The following is a 22990-nucleotide window of genomic DNA, read 5'->3' as shown; positions in this document are numbered from 1 at the left end:
AATAGAGAAATCATCTCGTTGAGGTTCTGGCAGTGTTTTATACTCTGGTGGAATTTCAGGCCAACCTAAAACAGATCTAATTAACGATTGATAAATATCTACAACGTAATCTGGAGAATATATTTCAATTGCAGATGATAATGTTGGCTCGTGAATTGTCATAGTTATTTTGGATTCTCTTCCAGTTATAGATTTTATTCTGCGCTGGAATTAATCATTGATTTGTTCATTTTGATAACTGACATATGGTATTCCAACAACCTGCCAATCGGGAGTTCCATCATTTAACTGTAACTAAATTATTTTCAATTTGAGGTCGCATGTTCCTGATGAAGACTTTGTGTCATTGTGACTGCCATATTTATTTCTTTTTGAGGGAAATAAGGCTCGTGAAGTTGAAGTAGCATTAATAATAATAATAATAATAATAATAATAGTTTACCTGGTATTTATTTGTGGGCCAGTTTTGGCACAAAATTAGTGTGTAACATTTTCATAAAACAACAAAATCATGCTGTAAAGTAAAATAAAGAAGCATCAGAGTAAACGGAAGCAATGATAAAATTTTAACAAGTTTAATAGAAAATAATATTAAGATCAGTTCAAAACTAATATCTAATTAACCTGAGCGATATCGACTCTCAATGAGTCTCTTTCAAAGGCAATTACAAAACATTGACAAGATAAACAAGTAAAATTGAAAAACTGTTGTGTTTGCAAACGTTTACATGACTATTTATACAGGAATGAAAACTTTAGGTTTATTAAAAAGATAATTTATTACTAATTTGTTAAAGATTTCATTAGGATAGTTAGATACTAGTTTTGCACTGTTCGTTTTCAGTTTATTGCATTTATCTTAATCAATCCTTGACACTCGCGATCCCTTGCTGGACCTTGTGCACATGAAAGGACTTTTATTCGCCAAATGATTTGTATTCTTTATATATATATATATATATATATATATATATATATATATATATATATATATATATATATATATATATATATATTATAACAGCCGAGCTAGGTCCAGATAATATTAATTTCGAGTACGGCACCAGGGATAAGTAAGCTTCATATCAGCTGCCTAAGGAGAAAGAATGGAGAAAACTCGAACTCTTGATTTCTTTTCAACCGTATCACAAGATGATCCATTTATTAAGAATGATTGAATAAAGTCAGTTCATAACTATGACAGTCTTGTTGCTTGTGCGCTAGGCCAAAATACTATCATTGTCTTGAGGTACAGCATGGTATATGATAATTTCTCACAAGGTCAGGGTACACATTAGTACTATACTATTACTTCATTATATTACTACTTCTTTTGATGAATTAAACTTATACAAGAGTTACCATATTTGGATTTAGCTGCAGTAAAGTTTACTACAGAAGAGAAACTTGATTGTAATATGTGAAATGCAAAGTACAACAAAATCCACAGCGCCCACAACGCCCAAAAAACCCACATTTCTTACAAAACCTTCAAAACCCACAACGAACATGAAAGCCCACGAAACCCACAATTTTTGTTGGAATATTCAAACAAGCATGAGCTAGTATTGCATTGTATATTTAGTCAGTTTTCACAATGATTATTTATATAAATTGCCAACTCGATATTTTACACATTGTTACATTGCGATTGTATTTCCCCAAGAAAAGAAAGAAAAAAATCAGTTTTTTATTTCGCGGCACAAGCGTGTTATGCTGTCGCTCATAGCAATGGTTCGGAAACTGTTATGCACCGTTACAATATTACCACGGTAGACCTCATGACAGGGCAGTCAACATGTGTATGTACCAAAGAAATAACGAAGAGAAAAACCAAATTTAAATACGAAGATGTATACAAATGAAAAATCAGGGGCTATAAACACATTGAGTATATATCGTACAATCTTAAACGGTTAACTAGAAATAGTCATTAATCAAATTATCAAGGATGCCAGCTGCCTCCATTGATACTCCCTATTTTCGCTAACTCAAAACCTGTAGACTATACCAGCTAACAACTCATCGACGAAGTAAACAAACAGAGGATCATAGAAACTATAAATGTCATCTCATTTGAGCAATTCACCACTGGTAATGCACTGATTGTTTTTTTTTTGTTTTTTTTTAAGTCGAGACCGAATTGGTCAGCTTGTATGAATAGTACCCTATACAAGCATGCATACCTCACTCCCTAAATGCAGATTATATATATATATATATATATATATATATATATATATATATATATATATATATATATATATATATATATATATTAATTATTTTGGGGGATACATTTGTGGGGATACATGGATTATTGTTTTCCAAAGAAAATATCCGACGGCTCTTCTTCATATCCAAACAAATTAAAGTCTGGCTTGAATGCAGCTTGAACCTTTCTTAAATCAGACAAAGGAACGGTTTTATATGCATTTACAAGTATTGCTCTTTTCTGCGCTTTCAAGGCAGTTAGATTGGATTTCATTGATGCATTCATAATTAGTTGAACGAATTCTTCCTCCTTTAGTATGCTAGCTTCGTTATCGGAAACCGGTAATGGCACTCGTGAATCTATTATTCCTCGAATTTGCAATTTGGTCCAAATTCTGTCCAAAGCTTCCCAAGCACTGACGCAATGTAACACGTTTTGTTTAACACTGAACACCGCTGATGCCACGTCTTTAACAGTGTCTTCCAAGGTCAAGACAGAAAAGGTGGAAAGTTTCAGTTTCATCTTTTCAAGATTAAGTCTGTCTAGAATATAAAACGTGTCATCTTTGAACGTTTCCATTTTGCCGATAATGTTATAATCAATATAGCATGGCTTGCAGTGGTCGAACATTGGGAGGAAGTGTCCGTCTCGATGTTTGCCTGTTTCCTCTGCATGGATAACATATTTCACGAACTCGGGAAAAGTTACATCATGTCCGCAATTTAAACTTAACTCCGACGGGTTCTTACGAAACGTTCCTATGATGTATCTCCCTAAACCGTTCCAAAATAACGGATTTGGCGAGATGAACTTGTCTATATATCCACTAAAAAGTCGCGAATATGGTTCACGGACGAACAAAAATCGGTACTTCGAACTCGACAACCAGAAGGTACTTTCGTACAGCGAAAGTTTTTGAAACGTTTCTCCTCCCAGTAGTGCATGCGTAGGCAGGAGGTCAAAAGGAGTACCTAGTCTCTCATTCTCAAGAACTTGGAAAAATCGTCTCCAGAATGTTGAGCCTATTTTCTCTATGCCACAATAGACGAGACTGTGATTCCTGTCCAATACAAGGTGATTGCGAATATGACCCTCGGGTGTCATCCCCTTTAGCTTCGTCAGATCTGAGGCGTAGCAGGCGTTTTTGAGATGAGTATGTCGACCATCCATGACCGTCTCCCAGTGTTTACCGTCATCCTGAGGAAAAACATATTCAATAATTGGAAATGAAAGCAAGCGAAAGTGGACAAAGATAAGAGGAGTTTCTTATATCCATAAGAAAAGGTCTTGTCGAGAAAGATTTCGAAATGGCCGAAATAATAAACTACTCGAAACTTGAAGACAGAATGTTAAAAAATATTGTCAGCGTTTGAGGGGATGTGTTCCTATGCAAATACCTGCTATATAAAGAGATAAATCAGAAGTTTTTAAGTGTATCAGATTGATGATCAATGATTTGGTGTGGATGAGGGCGAAAATGTTCATGAATTAAATATTGCTCTTTCGATAGGTGAATTGAAAAGAGCAATTAAAGAGTTAGAGAAACTACTGCTAATCTGTTTAATGAATGTTTGATATATGTCATGATGTTTTCGAGTCATATCTACTCAATATTTGAATGCAATTTTCAATACTGGTTGCTTCACAGACATTTGTTCTAAGGGTATTGCTAAACTATTCGTAAGGAGATACAATAAATAAAGTAGAACGTTATAGAGGTATAACCCTTCTAATCGTCATACGTAATTTGTTAACTTAGATTTCAAATAATATACTCGTTAACTGGGAAGATAATCTTACTTTTTTTTCGAAGCTGAAGCTGGTGTTTGAAAAATATCACCACACATGATAACCTTTTTTTCTTTACACGATTTTGATAAAGCGTTTGAATCAATTGTAAGGGGTATTATATGATATAAATTACTTGACTTAGGAATAAAAGATTAAATATTGAATATTATACATTCAGTGTGTGTAAATGTTAAAAGTAGAGTGAGATTCAATAATATCCTTTCGGAAGAATTTGTATGTGTAAATGTCGGCCATCAAAGAAATTGCTTGTTGCCTTTTTTTTTTTCATGTTGAATAAGATTTATTAACAGTATTGCTCAGTGTACTTCCGTTGGAACAAAACGGCTGTTTATGAATTTATACACAGATGATCTAGTAACATTTACCAACTCAATACTTTGTCCGCAAAGGACCTAATTGCTCAGAGTACATATTGTGACAAGTGGCGCATTAAAATCAATACAAACAAAAAAGTATGATTTTCCGTAAGGAAGGAAGAATAACAGATGAAAATGTATTATCCTGTAAAGGTTCAGAGTTAGAGGTCATTAACAAATTTGCTTTTCTTCGAATCGTTTTCGCAACAGGTGGTTCTTTCACACAGCTCAAGAAACGTAAGGTGCGTAAACTTCAAAGGCATCTTTTGCAATGGATAAATATTCATAAGACTATGGACCTATTCTTCAAAAGGTTAGATGTTAGATTTTTGAGACACTTTTCATAAGTTCTTAATTATGGATCAGTACTATGCTGCTTTATTGAAATAAATACTGTTGAATCCTTGAAGTAACAATTTTTTTAAAACCTTGGGATTGAAAACTCTACTCAAAATAATTTTTGATATGCTGAACGGGGGGTGGGTGGGGGAGAGATAAACCCTTACAGATCAATATTTATTAGATCAATAAATATTACCGCATTCTAACATACGTGACTCGGCTTATCTCCTCTGATAACAGAAACTATATATATCATGTAGAACTTAATGATTACTAATGTAGAAATCAGTTCATGTGTGTGTGTGATTTGGATTTTTAACGTAGCTGTAACAATTTTTCAGTCATATCGCTACGATGTCAGCAGTGTGACAGTTTATAGTGATGTCTAGCACTGAGGCGTCATGCCGCAGACATGTGGCATGATGTCCCATCAAGTCACATTATCCTGACACCAGGCCAACCAGTCCTAACACTAACCTCTTAATGCTGAGAGCCAAGCGAGGCAACTGTTAGTACCATTTTTGTAAGTCTTTGGTATGAATCGGCAAGGGATCAAACCCACGATCTCCCGCATCCGAGGCGGACGCTCTAACCACTAGGCCACCGCTCTAACCACTAGGCAACTTCCCCCAGACTATAATCAGCCGGGGATCAAACCCACGACCTCCCGCATCCGAGGCGGACGCTCTAACCACTAGGCCACCGCTCTAACCACTAGACCACCTCTCCCAGACTATAATTGTTTAATAAATCCCGAACAAACTATGTCCAATTTTCTCTCCAGAACTATTACCGCTCCCCCAGACTATAATTGTTTAATGAATCCCGGACAAACTTTGTCCAAGATATCGATAAATGAGGCTGATGGGAACATAAAGGTTTACTTATTCTTGGCCAAAGAACATCTAAATGACGAGTTTATTTAAAACTGGCAATCTACAATCAGAGCACCTTCAAGAACTACATTATAAAGAAATGTGTTATCCACTTTGGCTATAAGGAGTAGTCCGTTTAGTAACAGTGACAAAATTTAGAAATTCCCTTTAAAAATAAGGAAGACTCTTCATACTTTACATATTGAATCCGGACGTTGGAATCCGATATGACTGGAGTTAGTCTCTTCAACAGGAACCATGTCTACTGCGTCAGTCTGTTTATCACGATATACCGCCCTCACGCAAACGATTGTCCAAGGCTATTTAAGACAAAATGTTACTGACCAATCGTCTGCTTTTCCGTGAGTAGCGTATTTTCAAAAGTTTATTATGAGCAGCATTTATTCTTGGCATTGTTTGCTTAAAAATGGGTCCAACAATGAAAAGAAGTGTGTATTCTGGATCATGAAAAGAAAAAAATTTATTAGATTTACATTTCTAGGAGCTCATCAGGGCCCACTCCAACATCTGCAATGAGATTAGCTCAAATATTCTGTTTTTATTCTTGATCAAAAACACACAATAAATGGAATAAATGCAGCTACTGACACAGTGAACATAGTCCCAGATGAGGAGACTGACTGACTCCAGTCGTGACGAGTGCCACTAGATCGAATGATTATAGCTTTTGGAAAATGGGTATCATTTCATATTAGAATAACAATATATATATATATATATATATATATATATATATATATATATATATATATATATATATATATATATATATATATATATATAATTGATGGACCATACATATCAATCACAGTAAGTCTAAATAATGCATATACATGTATCTAGATTTATTGTATTACATTGTTAATTTTCATGGTTTTGTGTATCATGAATTGAAACTTAATATTTAGCATAATAGCCAACCCTCTCGAATTTGATGAAAAGGAATTTGAAAGACATAAATAGCCCCATTTTGATCGTATTTAGTTCAAATTGAGCCCGTAATTCACGAGAATTTATAATAATCTTTTAATTTGTCATCCATGTAGCTATAGCGACAAAAATTGGTGCATAAATCAAGAGCAGAGAAAATGCAGAGAAAACCCCGGTGGCAATTGAGTTACCGATTATATATATATTGGAAAAGAGAAAAATAAAACAAAAGAACATTGTGATAGTATTGAAAAAAGAGGATAAAAGTTGAATAAATAAAATGTAGTAGGGAACAAAAGTGGTGAAAGAAACAAAGCTAAAGGCAAGGTCAGGTAAGAATACAGAGAAGAATGGCATAAAAGGTATCACACAAAAAATAACGTCAGAAGTGATAATTTTTTGTAAAAAACAATTGTTTGAGGAAAACAAACCTCGAAGTCAACATAGAGCATGGAGCTAAGATAAGTTTGTGAAACACATTCTCTATCACTGTCAAGAAACTTACCCGTATTCTGTGGGGAAAAAAGCTTATAACCCCATCGCAACTTCCATGAAAAATTTCAAAATCCAGTCAGATCATTTACGTAAAAGAGTACGTTAAACTCCTTTTAAATACAATTTATTTTTTCATAATATTTGATCTGTCCCAATCTATCTGTTTACATCCATTTGCAATTGTATGCATTGCTTTGTTTGTGCTTATTGATTTAAATATATGATTCTTTCTGATAAATATAAGTCAGCGATGTAAAGTCTGGTAAATTTGTGACAGCTAAAGACATTGGCTCTCCTATATGGTAATGTTAAGTTTTATGAGTATGACAAATAAAATGCAGTAATTATAAGTAAACATAATTTTATTTATTACATTCAAAGTATACACGTAGAAAGTAGAGCTGATTACAAATGCGGAAGGAGATTCAAAGTTAACAAGAACACACACACCCACGAAAATGTGCATAAAAGTGTAGAAAAGAAGAACACCTTCGCGAACAAGTGCATAGAAGTGTAAAAAACAAACGTTTTATTTTATCTCCAACAAGAATGTTTATCCCAGGAGAAACGCAATTAACTGCTGAATGTCAACTATTTGCCTACTATTTAATAAAATAGTCCAAAACTCAAATGCAGAACCCACCTTTTCAATTCGGTCACTTACTTGAACTGGTCTTGAGTTGAGCGTATCCCTTCCATACCTGTCGCCTATAAAAAAAAAATAAAAGTACAAAAAAAAACGTAAAATAGAAAACAGTTGTTTATTCAACAAGCTTTTTTAATGTTCAGAAACCTCTTTCGTTAGTGTATCGTCATATTCAATTGTACAACGTGAAATTGTTTGTTAAAACCGTGTGGTAAAAATCTCACATAAAGTGCTGGGTAAAAGAATGTTAAAAACTTCACATAATTTTGTTTTATTAAAAATAGTTTGTGATACACAATAGCAGACTTGTATCTTGAATAAGTTATTACGCTGTGTCGTTTGACTTCCTTTGAACTCTCAAAACGAAACAGAATATTGGCTCAGAGCTAATATTTCCTGACCAGATACATTCTAAAGAATACCGTCAACCTGCCGGTAGTCATGCACAATTTTTTATATAGGAATAGATGCTTCCCAATCCGGTCACTTGCAGACGATATCCTGCCCATTTTACCTTGACGATGGGCAAACCTGACAGTTTCTCCTATATGCATTCACACTGAATGAAAGTCAACTTATAAATCTAAAATATAGATACTAACAGAAAGCTTGGTGTGCGCTCTTTTTATATATGTAAATTTCTTAAAATTATCTTGAGGTTCAATTAATTTTTTTCAACTTCCAAACACCATATAAAGTAAACGGTAAATCTGCCCTCTGACCACAAGCATGGCGGCTGATGGCGTCATTCGGGAACTATCTATAATGTCAAGCTCAAACCGGACCTAATGGATGACATTAGATTACCTGTAATATTCTGAGTCGATTTTGACCTTCGTACATGCATAATTACAACATGTGATGTTGGCCGACGATTGAACTGTAATATATTTATTCTTTTTATAGGCATGCATTGTCGTTATTCGTGTATCTATATATGTCTACATACATTGTCTGGTAGCATTAATCATGATTATTAAATTATAAAAAGAACATCAAATAACCAAGACAATTAAATATTCTGGTACCACAGCATCGTACGTTAATCAGTGGACGACATCAAAGAAAATACGTACCAGCTGTGATTCATGCCCTGTGTACTGGTCTTATTTAAGGGTTATTTTATCTTACGTTTACCATCCTACCTATCCGGAAATTCAGGTAAACATACATTGCGCATTCACAAAGCATCGTATCGCTTTTTAAGTCGTAAATTTAGCGAGATGAGTAACATAACTTTGATTTAAAGCAGATGTTGAACTGCTGAGTGACACTAGTCCTTGTAGTTATGTTGTCACTAACCTTATGTAGTTAGAGTATGACAACACAATGAAAATATATTAAAGTAAGAGGGAAAGAGAAACGCAAGAACTGTCAGAGTTGACCTATTTACCATTTACCAAGGATTCAAACAAAGGGATAGAAATACTGAAAAGAAACAAACTCCTAAATTATAAAGCTAGTTACCATGTATGCGGCTCTGTAAAAAAATATAAAATTAAACTCAAAATCTACTTCATTTTCGAATTTTGTATGTAGAAATCATTGCACGAAATTATATTTAAATCGGATGAAAAGAGAAAGAATTATTAACCAGGATTTGAAAATTGTACGTGTTATTCATTTAACAGATTCAGTAGTGGAATAATATGACGAATTGAACACTTTCTGTTTTTTAAAATATTTTTCATAAACAGCACATTATTAAAGGTTTTATATATAATGTATATATTATCAAAGAATAAAAATGACACACTGTTTACTGCATTCAAACGTTTACCAATGTGCCTGGTAAGGACTTCGAACCCTCGGGCTTAAACCCCTCCCTCGTTCTCAAGCAAACGATAGCACGCACGCAGAAATATGTGTATCAATCTTCTCCAAATGTTCTTGATTAAAAACGTAATGTAGAGAGGGTTCAAATTATAGGTTCCAAAGCCCATATATCTATCACACGAAAGGAGATCTTCATGCTTAAAATATTGCAAGAACCTTTGGAATCGGAGCTCTATGTCAAAGTTGGTGGGAATCCAGTTATAGGAGGTGTTTCATTTTGAGGTAATAAAATATCGCGCCGATGAAAAGCGTAGTGAGGTTCATCAAATAAATTTATGGACTTTCAAAATCGACCGCATCCGAGATATCCGATGAATTTAACCTAATTTTCTGTAATCACAAGAGAGGGACACAGATAGAATAAATGCACAAGAGACTCCCATGTAATTCTCGTCATTTTTCAACAGAATAAGATTGAAAATACATTTCGTTCATCATTAAATAGACTAACACTGCTCGCTGACGTCAATCATACACATGCATTCCTTACAGGAAATCGCCTCGGCCAAAATGTACTTGTTTTGTGCATACCAAAGTAGTGAAAGGGGTCACCCTAGCGACAATGGGAATTAGCATTACAGAGACCCCTGGGTCACTCTAGCGACAATGGAAATTTAACATGGGAAAAAACCCTGGGTCACTCTAGCGACAAGGGAAATTAACATGGGAAAAAACCCTGGGTCACTCTAGCGACAAGGGAAATTAACATGGAGAAAAAACCCTGGGTCACTCTAGCGACAAGGGAAATTGAATATGGGATGTTTTTTTTTTTTTTTAAATTTTAAGAAAAAGGGGTAGGCAATTGAAAAGTCATTCTCTTTTCGAGAAATATGGGTGGCCCTGAAAAGGGCCTTTGGGTTTATGTTAATGTATTCATTAACATAAATGGCACCGCATTGGTCTTCTTCTTGTCCTTAGGCTGCGTCTCACTGTTGGCCCGTAAATCAGCACTCTTTTCAGGCATCATTGTCTTTCAACGTAGATCCTACGTATCCACAGGCTGGTGTTTGTCCTGTGGACAACGGTCCACTTGGATCGGACATACATGAGCATGTCCGTCCTGAACATCATGGAAGACACAAGCGTAGAAGATTGCACATCGGTCCACATCTTGAAGCGACGAGAACAGGTGAATCAATGCAGTGAACTGCGCTTATTTATAGGTAGAGGTAGGATTGAAACAGATTGAGTTCATTCGCCAATCCGAACACGCGTTACAAAATTCAGTCAGCCCGCATACAATCCGAAGAGAGCAGTCTGTGACGTCACGTAGTCTATATAGATTCGCTAGCGCTTGTGTGCAGTCAATCTATGCGACAGTGATTCAACATGACGGAAACTCAGAAAACGATCCATTGGGGTGCACCAACAGGGGAGACTGCCCAAGGGAACCCGGACTTACTTTCAGAAAAGGTGAACTGGGATTTTGTGGATTTTCTCTCCTCGCAAGAATTTGTTCCGGAACCTTCGTTACCTTCTTCATTACCGCAAGTGGAGAATTTTAAACAGAGACAGAAAGAAGAATTGGAGAAATTTATACAACGACAAAAGGAAGCGGAACAAGCTTTTCTCCTACAGCAACAACAGCAAGAAGAAGAGGTAAGAAAAAAACAACAGCAACAACAGCAAGAAGAAGTAGCAGCAAAGAAACAAGAGGGTGAAAATCAAACGGTCACGGTACTGTTGGACATTTTAGCGGAGTTAAGAAGTCTGAAACAAATGTATCAGACTTCTTTATTACGACCGAAGAGAATACGACCTTCCCGAGCTAAACACGTTAACCCTGTGACTAAGCCTACCGTACCACCCTTAGTGATTTCAACCCAATCATCATCATCATTACGAAGTCCAGAAGTAGGCCTTGGCCGTGGCAAAGGCTTAAGGCAGTTAAAGTTGATTGCTTAAACTCACCCCTACACCAAAATAAAAAGGCCCTTTTCAGGGCCACCCACATTTCTCGAAAAGAGATAGCCCTTCAATTTTGCCAATAACTCAAAAAAATAACCCACCCATTTTACCCTTATAGTACGTTTGTGTGTATGAGTGCGTGAGTGTAGCTTCTTATTTTAAAATCAAAACTCAAAGACACTTACCTTGTATCATTAATTTATTCTTTTCTCCATTTTTTACAATCCAATTCACAATTCACAACAGAACACTTTAATTAAAAGTTCATTGACTTCTTCTGTCTCCTTGTTTATTCTCTCTGTTTTTTGAATTTTTTCACCGTCACACTCTTTTTCTCTTCTTCTTCCTCCTCGCTTTCTTCCCTTCTTCTTTTCTTCTCCTGTTTCTTTTTCTTCACCTGTCTTCTTTCTTCCTCTGAAGAATCCCTCTCTTCCTCTGAAGAATCTCTCTCTTCTTCTGAAGAATTCCTCTTTTCTTCTGATTCCTCTTGTTTCTTTTTTGGGCAATCTGGAGACCAATGTTCCTTTTTCTTTACAATAATAACAGGTATCTTTACTTTTGTCTTTTTTAGCTCCTGTTTTTTGACGGTCTGGACACTCTGAAGACCAATGCCCTTTCTTCTGACAGATATAGCAAGTATCTTGACTTTTATCTCGAAAGGAAGGAGAGTAGTCCGTCGGCTGGTCTGAAGAGAATTTTCTAATGACCCCTCGCAAAGCTCTGACGAAACGTTCGATTTGGTTAGTCTCTTCCATCGTTGTGCTCGGCTTGAGAGTGAAATGAATAGTGAAACGACAAGACACACACCCTTTTATATACGCTGGTTTGCCATGACTATAAATTAGTCTATGGTGTTTAAACTTGAGTCATTTGACGTTTTGCACTCAAGATGAAACGATCCTATTCATTCGAGAAGAAAGAAGAAGAAGAAAGTAAGAGGCAGAAACGTGATCTATCGCCTCGTACCAGGGCTGAAATCTTGGCACAAATTCATGCCAGTGGTTTTGAAGAGGACATGAGTGAACCAGAATTTGAAACCTCTAAACCAAGTTCACCACTCTTAGTCAACCCTGAAAAGTACTATTCCATTCCACGGCTTACATCTACACGGTGAAGTTTAAAGATTTCAAGTCCGGCGTACCATTGGAGAAAGCAGAAGGGTTTATCACCGAGATGTGGGATTCTTTGCTCACCGCACTCAAGCGACAATGTCAACCCAAAGAAGACGATCGCTTGACACTATCCATAGATCACGACAGCTTGAAATCCCCTGTTTGGATCGAGTTTAGCAGACCCGCAGAACTAACCCCTTCCAAAGTCATGGACAAGATTCAACACGTACAACAATCTAATGACCAGTTTGACATCACCGATGGTAAAGCCACACTGAAAATGGCCCACGTCTCTCCTCCTCAAGGGACTGGACGCAAAAAGGTCTTATTGGTGGACGACCTTCGCAACACCAAAACAAGTCTCGTCCGAATTAACAACCCTCAAGACCAGATGTGTTTAGCCCGAGCCATCGTGGTGGGACGAACCTATGCCAACAAGAACGACACGGCAGAATGGAAAAGAGCCTGGAAAACTATTCAACGATCCGATCGAGCCAAACAACGAAACGAAGCAGAACTCCTGTTGCAACAAGCTGGCCTGTCCAAAGACACACCCTGTGGCATTCCTGAGATGCAAAAATTGCAAGATGCCCTAGCTCCACGCTACACCTTGAAAGTGCACCCTCAAGAAATGCACGGACCTCTGTTGTTTCGAGGTCAAGATTTTAAGGACGGAAAATACATTCATGTTTATTATCACGGTGACCATTTCGATACCATTACCACTATCACCGGATTCCTGGGATATGTTTATTATTGTGAGAAATGTGATTATGGTTATAACAATCGAGAGCAACACAAGCATTGTGGATGGAAATGCCCAGGATGTTTGGCCTCTCCACCCTGTCTGAGCGAAGAACCAGTGCCTTGTTCAACTTGTCTGCGCACGTTTGTCAGCCCTACCTGTTACCAACAACTTCTGAAGACGCAAGGTTCACAGCAGAAATGTGCTTGTCAACTCCTGAGATTGTGCCCTACGTGTGGACAAGGCCTACGTGCCAATAATACCAAGGCACACGTATGTTCAGGAAAGAAAAAATGTCACATTTGTCACCACATCGTGGACTTGGAACACCAATGCTACGTGCAAAAATACCAACCCCCACCAGAGAAAGAGGACGGTCACAAGAAGAAAGGCAATTTCATCTTTTTCGATTTCGAATGCATGCAAGAGACTGGCATTCACATTCCTAATTTCTGCGTGGCTCATCGAGCGTGCGAGAAGTGCATTCAAGAACCTATCTTCAGTCATTGCCCTCACTGCAGCAAAATTCCTGGAGGGCGTGAAAAAATCTTTCGGGGACCGAACACGTTAGCCGATTTCGCTCGATGGGTCTTAGACCCCATCGACAAGACGTGGAGCCAAGAGGACATCGAACGTTACGGAGATTGTCATCGTCATGCCACGGTGATGGCTCACAATTTCTCCGGATACGATGGACAGTTTCTTTTGAGATACTATACGGAACAAGGCACCGAACGTCCTAAAGTGACTTTGAACGGAGCCAAAATCATTTTCATGCAAGTGGGACAAGTGCAGTTTAAAGATTCGATGAGCTATTTGGCCATGCCTTTGAGTCGAATGCCTAAAACGTTTGGAATGACAGAAATGGCTAAAGGGTACTTTCCATACTTTTTCAATACGGAAGCCAATCAACACGCCGTTCTACCCCATTTGCCCGAGTCTCACTATTACGACCCCGACAACATGCGTACCGAACAACGAGAAGCTTTCTACGCTTGGTACCAAGCTCACGCCTCGGACCCTTTCGACTTTCAGGAAGAAATGCTAAAGTATTGCCGTTCCGACGTGGACATTTTACGACGTTGCTGTGGAAAATTTCGAGAACTGTTCATGGAACACGGAGGGGTCGATCCTTTGAAAGAAGCTTGCACCATTGCCAAAGCGTGTTCCTTAGTGTATCGACAACGATTCATGCCTGAAAACACCGTGGCTGTCATCAGTTCTCAAACGACCCACTTTGTCAAACGTCAATACTCGGTCAAAGCCCTACGCTGGTTACATTACTTGTGCGACAAGGAAGACAAGTGGATTCAGCATGCTCGCAACGGAGGGGGCGAAAAGACCATTGGAACGTATTCGGTGGATGGCTGGGACTTAGAAAACCCCAAGATCGTGTACGAGTTTAACGGTTGCTTATTTCACGGATGTCCCGTCTGTTACCCTGACCGTGCACTAAAAATCAGTTTTTGCAACAAACCATGGAAGACTTGTACCAGGACACTTGTCAGCGACGCTTGAAGTTAGAACAGCAAGGATACCAAGTGGTGGAAATGTGGGAACACGAGTACGATCACCGTATGAAAACCGATCCCGAGTTTAAACGCCTCGTGGAAAGTTACCAGTTCATGGACCCGCTGAACCCGAGGGATAGTTTGTACGGAGGAAGGACCAATGCCACCTGTTTGCTGTACCAAGCCGACGAAGAGAAAGGAGAAGAAATCAAATACTTGGATGTGTGTTCGCTGTATCCCTACGTGTGCAAATATTGTCGCTTTCCTACAGGGCACCCGCAATTGTTGACGGAACACATCGACCTGAAAAACATTCGACGATACGAAGGCTTGATCAAGTGTAAAGTTTTGCCTCCCACGGACTTGTACCATCCCGTCTTACCTCACCATTGTCAAGGCAAACTGATGTTTCCCTTGTGCCGTACTTGTGCCGAAACGTGCAACCAAGACCAACCTTGTTAGCACACCCAGGAAGAACGTGCCTTGACGGGAACCTGGGTCAGCGTAGAATTGTTCAAAGCTATGGACATGGGATACCAACTGTTAGAAGTGTACGAAATTTGCCACTTTCCTAAGACACAACAATACCACAAGGGTGACCCCAGTCAGAAAGGCATTTTCGCCGACTACGTGGATGCCTTTTTGAAACTGAAACAAGAAGCTAGCGGCTATCCTTCCTGGTGTCACACTCCCGAAGACCAAATACAATTCAAAGAGAAATACTATGAACAAGAAGGCATCTCTTTAGACCACATCGAAAAAAACGAAGGCAGGCGATCGTTTGCCAAAGTGATGTTAAATTGCTTGTGGGGTAAAATGGCACAACGACCGTGTTTACCCAAGACGGAATATTTGACAGAACCTTCCCGCTACTTCCAGATGATTCACGACAAAACCAAATACATGAAATATGTGGACGTCGTTCGAGAGAATTTGATCTTGGTCAATTACGAAGAAGATTTGGACTTTGTACAAGCCGACCCTTTTGGAAATGTCATCATTGCGGCTTACGTGACAGCTCATGCTCACTTAAAATTGTACGAAGCTTTAGAACTGTTAGGGGAACGCGTCCTGTACTTTGACACGGACAGTTGCATTTACATCCATCACCCGATTCAACATCACCCTGACATCGAAGGAGACCGTTTAGGAGCCTGGACAGACGAGCATCCCGACGACAAGATTCTAAGTTTCGTCAGTGGCGGACCCAAAAATTACGGCTACGAATACCGGGACAAACAAGAAGTGCACACGACGTGCAAAGTGAAAGGACTGACTCTGAATTATCGTACCAGTCGAGTGGTCAACTTTGGGGTATTGAAAGAAGCCTTGCAATCGGGAGAGGATGGAAACTTTAAAGTGACCACCTATCAATCGAACAAGATCGTACGTTTACCCACTCACCACATCGTCAGTCGACCCTTGGAAAAAGTCTATCAAATCGTGTACCAGAAGCGAGTGAGACTTCCCAATCACTTTACGTTGCCGTACGGTCACGTCGGTATTGGTCTGTATATAAAAAGGAAACCTAGGCAAGATCGATAGTTCATTGTGACTACCAAGACCGAGCGAACAAGATGAATACTTTCAGAGAAACACAGAACAAGTTGTTTAGAAAGGCACAATTCAAGTGTGAGGCTTCGGAAGTGGAATGCGATTGTGAGCCTTGCGATGGGTACGATGCTGTACGTTGTGACCTGAGCGATGCCGTAAAGCATCATGGGAACTTTAGTGTCACTACCCCTATCATGGAAAGGGATGCTGTGCGTGTCAAACCTGAGGGATGCGAAAGTGATGCCGCTCGTCCTCTTGGACATTTTACTGGGTTTAAAGGGGAATGTTCACCTTCACGTCTACCCCCCTACGGATGTCATCCAGCCCTGAGCAAACTCCTGCCCATGTCACCCAACCCTCATCGAAACGAACCTGTGAAAGACGAATATTCGTTCCCTGTGCCTTTGTCGGAATACTGCGACTTTGAAAATCGTCTTCAATCGTTCAAAGGAAAATGGCCTAAGCATCTGGGAGGACCGACCCCCGAAGAATTAGCCAGAACCGGATTTTTCTACTTGGGCGAAGGAGATAAAGTCAAGTGCTTCAGTTGCGGTGTGTCACTTCACCACTGGGAACCGCAAGATTCGGCCTACGTAGAACATGCTCGATGGTCGCCGAATTGTCATTACTTACCTTTAGTGGGACCGAGACATTGAAGTAACTTACCATGTCGTTGACGAAGAAACCAGATTGGTTAGGAGTCAAATGTTGGACATCACCGAGACCAGTATTTAAACTTCATTTCAAAAATGATATTGAATCATTACCTAAAGAACTGCAAGAGAAGATTTACAAAGAAGTTTGGCAGGGGTTTGCCAGAGTGAAATCTCAATGGGTGACTGTAGAACTTTTGTACCGAGAAATTCACAAGAGGAAAGTGAAAAAAGTCAACCAGTGTGTTAGATTTCTCTGGGTCAAGTGTGCATTCGTCCTATTGTATCGCTCTAGACCGTTTACATCAAAAGAGTTCAGTGAGATTCTTGGACGTTACCCTGAATGGCAGTGGTCAGAAATTACTCACTATGTGGATTACTTTTGCTCTAGGAGAAGATTGTGAATTGTACGGACTGACCTATTCATGGATACTTTGCTAGAGAACATTCGTGCTTTGCCTGTGGAGTTGAGAGAACGCATTTACCGAGAACTGATCAAGATACAAGTGAAACGCAAACTCAAAGTGATTCAACCGTTTTTAAATTATGCTCTGTTCCAAAGTACAAGAAGACTGATTATGAGTGGATATTACATTAGGCACAAAGTTAAACGAGGCTATTGGCCACCACCCAACGATTCCAAAAACAGTGTATATACTTATGGATACTTTACAAGAGAACATTTTGGGCTTGCCTGAGGAGTTGAGAGAAAGGATTCACCGAGAGCTGTATTGCTTCCGAAACAAAGAGACTATAAAATCAGGCTGCCATGCCACGGCTTATGTCACATGTCATTGAACAGATTCCGTGGAAGGAACTCAATGACCATATTCAAATCGTGGATCATTACCATCGATTATTACAAGAACTGTATCCATTCAATTTGGGACGACAAGTGGTGTGTGTCTTAGTGACTTGTTTTCTGGGATTTCGTTTACCAGCCGATTCTTTGTGGACTCTTTACGATCAGTACTTACCACCTCAATGGCCTTAAATGGTCACGAAAAACTCCTTTTGCTCAAAGCCTTGCGGTTTCATCTGGATACTTCTCGGCCTCTACGGGAAAAAAAGATTCGTCAACTTTTAGCTACTCAAGACGTGTATGACGATGTGTGTGTAGCTTGTGACTTACATCCCCATTGGACAGATGTCCGTGCCTGGAAAGAATGGGATTTTGAGGCTTGGACCCAAGAAGTGGTCCAGTATGCACGAGAGTTTTTCAAGGAAAAAAGTTACTTTTCAACCCGTGTTAGTGACGGTGCCAGAAGAACCCGTCACCCAGGACAGGACTGTCGTGGACAGGCCTGAAAGACCCTTTCGGGAGGACACTTGTGTGACCTTACCCCCTACTATAGAACTGGTTAGAACATTACCCAAAACATGTTGTACAGACACTTGTTTTTATTCCACGTTAATGGTTATCATGCGCCTTTTATCCTTGTACTTAAGCCTTTGGCTTTTATGTATTTTTGTCTTTCGTATTCATGTTTGAAAAAAAAAACATTCAATAAACGTGTTCTGAAAAAGTATATAAACTCTTGTCTTGTTTGTTTTCGTGTCACAAGTGACATTTCTCACACAATGGCTACCTCTGCTGTCTCTGCTCCCTCTTCCTCTACTGTCAAAGTCATCGACGAACACTTAGATCGTGCCAGTTGGGAGGCTTTGTATCTTCGCCATCCCTTTAACATGCTCATTGCTGGACCTAGCGGTTCAGGCAAAACCGAATTCGTCAAACGTTTGATCGAACATAAACATCATTTGATCGATCGGCCACCTCAGCGGATCGTGTGGTGTTACAAAGAGTGGCAATCGGCGTACAGCCTCTTGCGAGAAAGTCAACGCGATTCCATCGTGTTTGTGGAAGGCATTCCTAAAGAAGACGACGGCATCGTCTCTGACTCCCGTCAAACCCATTTGGTCATTTTCGACGACATGTTAGGAGAAGACGAAGAAGAAATTAAACTGTGGTTCACGCGTAAAGGGCATCACCGTAATGCCAGTGTCGTTTACATCACCCAAAATTTGTTTCAACAAAGTAAAGCCCATCGCACCATCAGTCTCAATGCTCATTACGTGGTCTTGTTTAAAAGCCCTCGAGATAAATCGCAAGTGCAAGTCTTAGCCAAACAGTTAGGAACGCCTTGGCTGACTCAGGCGTACGACGATGCCACTCAAACACCACACGCCTATTTACTCGTCGATTTGAAACCTACGACTCCCGAGGATTTGCGATTTCGTACCCACTTGTTTCACCACTGGTGCAAAGACGGAGGGCCTGTCCTGTACACGTCTCAGTCCTCGACTTCATTTCACTCCCCATAAAAAAATCTATAAAAACCTCAGACCCTTTTTCGTCTGTCTCACACAGTGTGAACATGACGTCCCTTCAGTCGCATCTTCCCGTCAAATTGATTCGTGCCTTGTATGGCATCAGTCGAGAAAAAAATCCACAAACACGAGCTCGTGTCTTAGAAGCTAGTCTCAAAGAAGTCTTACGATGGTTCACGGTGACGGCACGTCAAATACTCCAAGGAATCATTCAGATTCCTCATCAAACCAAACGCTTTTTCGATCGAAACAAAGTTGCTTTGGTCCAACTGGCCGATCCCCGCATCGACACTCAAACCAAAAAACAAATCATTTTGAAACCTGGAGGGAGCGGTACTCTACGAGGGGTCATCATTCGCTCTCTCTTAAGATGGGATCCTAATGCCCCCAAAGTTATACTCAAGAAAAAAGTCCAACGAAGCCCCAAGAAGAAGAAAAAGACCAGGTCCCAAAGGAGAACTTCTCCAGTGGCAGGACCCTCCTCTTACCAGACACCACCACCCCGGAAAAAGAAAAGAAGCCCTCAGAAAAAGAAACAGAAAAAAAGTCCCCAGAAATAGAAAAGTCCACAGAAGAAAACTAGTCGCAAGAGAGGCACTTCGGCCAGGACGCAACCTTACACTCGCAAACCACGACCTGCCACAGCGATGACTGCGTCTCCGGCAGCCTCACGTTTATCCACTTCTCCGTTAATGACACCCAGAACTGAAGAGTACTTGGAGACGTTGATCACACCAAGAACTTCTCCGTTGATGACCCCCAAAAGAACTTCCCCAGTGGCAGGACCCTCCAATTTAGTGGCAGTGGCTGCTGCTCACAAAGTACCTTCTCCCAAAATCAAAGTCCATGAAAGATCGGGCATGTTACAAAGTTTACTGGATTTGTCCAAACAAGAACTGGCTCGATTTAGTCCGTTACGTACCCTTGCACGACGTGTCATGCCTGTCCTCAAACTGATACGACGTAAAGACAATCTGGCGACGCGTTCCAGTATAAAAAAGGCCTGTGAGAAAGTAGGGTATCAGTGTTTTTTTGGTGCTCCTGAAGACTCAAAGACGTCACCCTCCAGAAAACCCCAAGGAAAGAAAAGGAAAGGACTGCCACCACGTTTAGCCAAACATGGGGACATGTTATCTGTCCTGTCCAAAGCTTCTCCACCCCTACGAAAAAAACTCATTCAAACGGCCTCCAAAGAGGTCATCGATACCGTGTGCGAATGTTGTTTGAACGTTTTGAAAGGCACGATCCCTTTGTCCAAACACCAGAAACAATGCTTAGGCAAACATCGTCACGTTCTTCGCCAAATGGTTCAAAAGAAAATTCCCATTCGTCAAAAAAAGAAGATGTTGGTCCAACGTGGAGGCATTTTACCCCTCTTGTTAGGCCCCATACTGAAAGGAGTCTTGGGAACCATGTTGGGAGGATTGGTGGGAGCAAGATAAAAAGGCCCTCGGAAGTCCCAAGATCTCAGAATCGACCCCTGACAACCCCATGGAAGGACGAAAACTAGCTTTAGTGCCTTACAAACGATGGATGGAATACCATCGGTGGCAAGAACAACGCACCCCGCATTTACCTCCCAATCCCAATTTGAGCGAGATGTCCCAGTTACAACACGAATTGCAGTCCTTGATGGATCGCCAAGATTTGTCCGAAACAGAAAAATCGCAAAAGTACGGTCAACTCTTGCAACGACTGCAACTCTTTCACCAGAAAGCTTTAGACGAAACAGCTCTACCCACTTTCAAAGATTTTAAGACCTTGATGAAAAGTTCAGCACCATCATCACTACCGCCGCCACCACCACCACCACTACTACCATCCCCAGGGGTCACCAGAGATGCTACCCCACGAAGACCTGAGGAAGAAGAGATGCGAGAAGTGTTTCAAACACCGTCAGCAGCTCCCATTTCGAGTAAGATTGCAGCATCCTTGTTGACCCCGCCCCCACACCCCAACGAGAAGAAATGAAAGCTTGGGTTAAAAAGATGATGTCCACGCCTCCTTCGACAGAAGTGAAAAAGAAAGAAGGGAAACCAGAAGTGAAAAAAGAAAAGAAGACCAAAGCCATTCCATTGCCACCTCCACCACCACCACTACCTTCGACTTCTACTCCCGTAGCCCATCGGACACGTAAATCCGTTTCTAAACCACCCTTTCGACCCACCCAAAGTAGCATCACCGAAGAGTGGGTGACATATTAACACACCAAAAAAATGGAAAAAGTCTTAGCCAGCATTTACTACGATCCCTCCCATCCTGCAGGTTACGCAGGAGTTCAAAAATTGTATCGTGCTGCCAAAACTCGACTGAAAAGTCTCCATTTACCTCAAGTGCAACGATGGTTACAAGAACAAGCTACCTACACTTTACACAAACCCATTCGACGCAAGTTTGCCAGAAGTCGCACCCGAGAAGGCATCGATCATCAATGGCAAGCCGATTTAGCCGATGTCTCTCATTTGGCCAGCTACAATCGTGGCTACAAATATTTGTTTTGTGTCATCGACGTTTTTTCCAAATTTGCCTGGGTCGTACCCTTGACTTCCAAATCGAGCAGTGAGTTAGTGCGAGCCCTGCAACGAGTGTTGAAACAAAGCGGTCGTCACCCTCTTCGATGGCAAACGGACAAAGGCACCGAATTTCTGAACCAAGCTTTCCAAAAAGAATTAAAGAAACGTGACATTCATTTTTTTACCACCGAGAATCCCGAAACCAAAGCCAGCATCGTGGAACGTTTTCAACGCACTTTGAAAGAACGCATGTGGAAATATTTTACGCATCACCACACTCTGAAGTACATCGACATCTTACCGCACCTGGTGCAAGCGTACAACCAATCTTACCATCGAAGCATCGGACGTGCCCCGCAAGACGTGACTCCCGAGAACGAAGTGCTGGTGTTTGAGAGTCTGTTTGGTACGTCCCCGACAAGGGCTGTCCCCAAGAAAAGTGGAATGTTGACCGTAGGAGATTGGGTGCGCATTGGCAAAACCAAACGCACTTTTGACAAAGGTTACTTACCTAACTGGACGACCGAATTGTTTCGTGTCACTGGACGAGTGCATGGCCGTCATCCTGCCGTCTATAAATTGGAAGACATGAATGGAGAAGTGCTCAAAGGAACGTTTTATTTGCCTGAGTCACAACGTGTGACCAAAAAAGAAGACGACGTGTACGACATCGAAAGCATTCTCGAACGCAGAACCCGTAAAGTGGGCAAACGACGTGTCAAAGAAGTCAAAGTACGTTGGAAAGGATATCCACCCAGTTTTGATTCTTGGATCGACGCTTCGCAAGTCATCGACTATAAAAAGAAGTGACCATCATGCCCTTTCACACAGACGCAGCTACGTCGACCACTCCTCCTTCACCCAGTTCTTCTGTGCAAGATTTACAAAAACAACCCTTGTAGGTGTGGTGTGGAGAACGTGTGCCTAAAACGCAAATCGTCTTTTTCTGCCAAATCTTCGTGGTGTATTGTGTCATCGGGGCAGCCATTGCCAATTTGAGTTTGCAACAAAAAAAACAATTGTGGACCATTTTATTGAGCAGTTGCATCGGTTACCTGCTTCCCAATCCCTTCCTGAAATTCTCCTCGAACGGGAACCACGGGAACTTTGTGTCCAGTGCCAGTGCCAGTCACCA

General features: G+C 40.4%; 1 protein-coding gene across 2 annotated transcripts in view; it reads right to left on the bottom strand.

Annotated features, from left to right (window-relative positions):
• Positions 1 to 431: 431 nt before the first annotated feature.
• LOC149802612 (carbohydrate sulfotransferase 11-like) overlaps positions 432 to 22990 on the bottom strand; it is a 37493-nt gene continuing 14934 nt past the window's right edge. Inside the window, exons 2-3 of one of the 2 annotated variants that reach the window (XM_089951916.1) lie at positions 7690 to 7754; positions 432 to 3412 (exon numbers count right to left, since the gene is read on the bottom strand). In XM_089951916.1, the coding sequence (XP_089808042.1) occupies positions 2318 to 3412; positions 7690 to 7754 (1160 nt within the window). In that variant the 3' untranslated portion in view covers positions 432 to 2317. The remainder of the gene's footprint in view (positions 3413 to 7689; positions 7755 to 22990) is intronic. The other variant, XM_089951917.1, reaches the window with a different exon arrangement.

This window comes from Sinohyriopsis cumingii, chromosome 3 (genome assembly GCF_028554795.1).
Source record: "Sinohyriopsis cumingii isolate HCF-2022 chromosome 3, ASM2855479v2, whole genome shotgun sequence".
Taxonomy (NCBI): domain Eukaryota; kingdom Metazoa; phylum Mollusca; class Bivalvia; order Unionida; family Unionidae; genus Sinohyriopsis; species Sinohyriopsis cumingii.
This window is presented reverse-complemented; position numbering and strand designations above follow the sequence as displayed.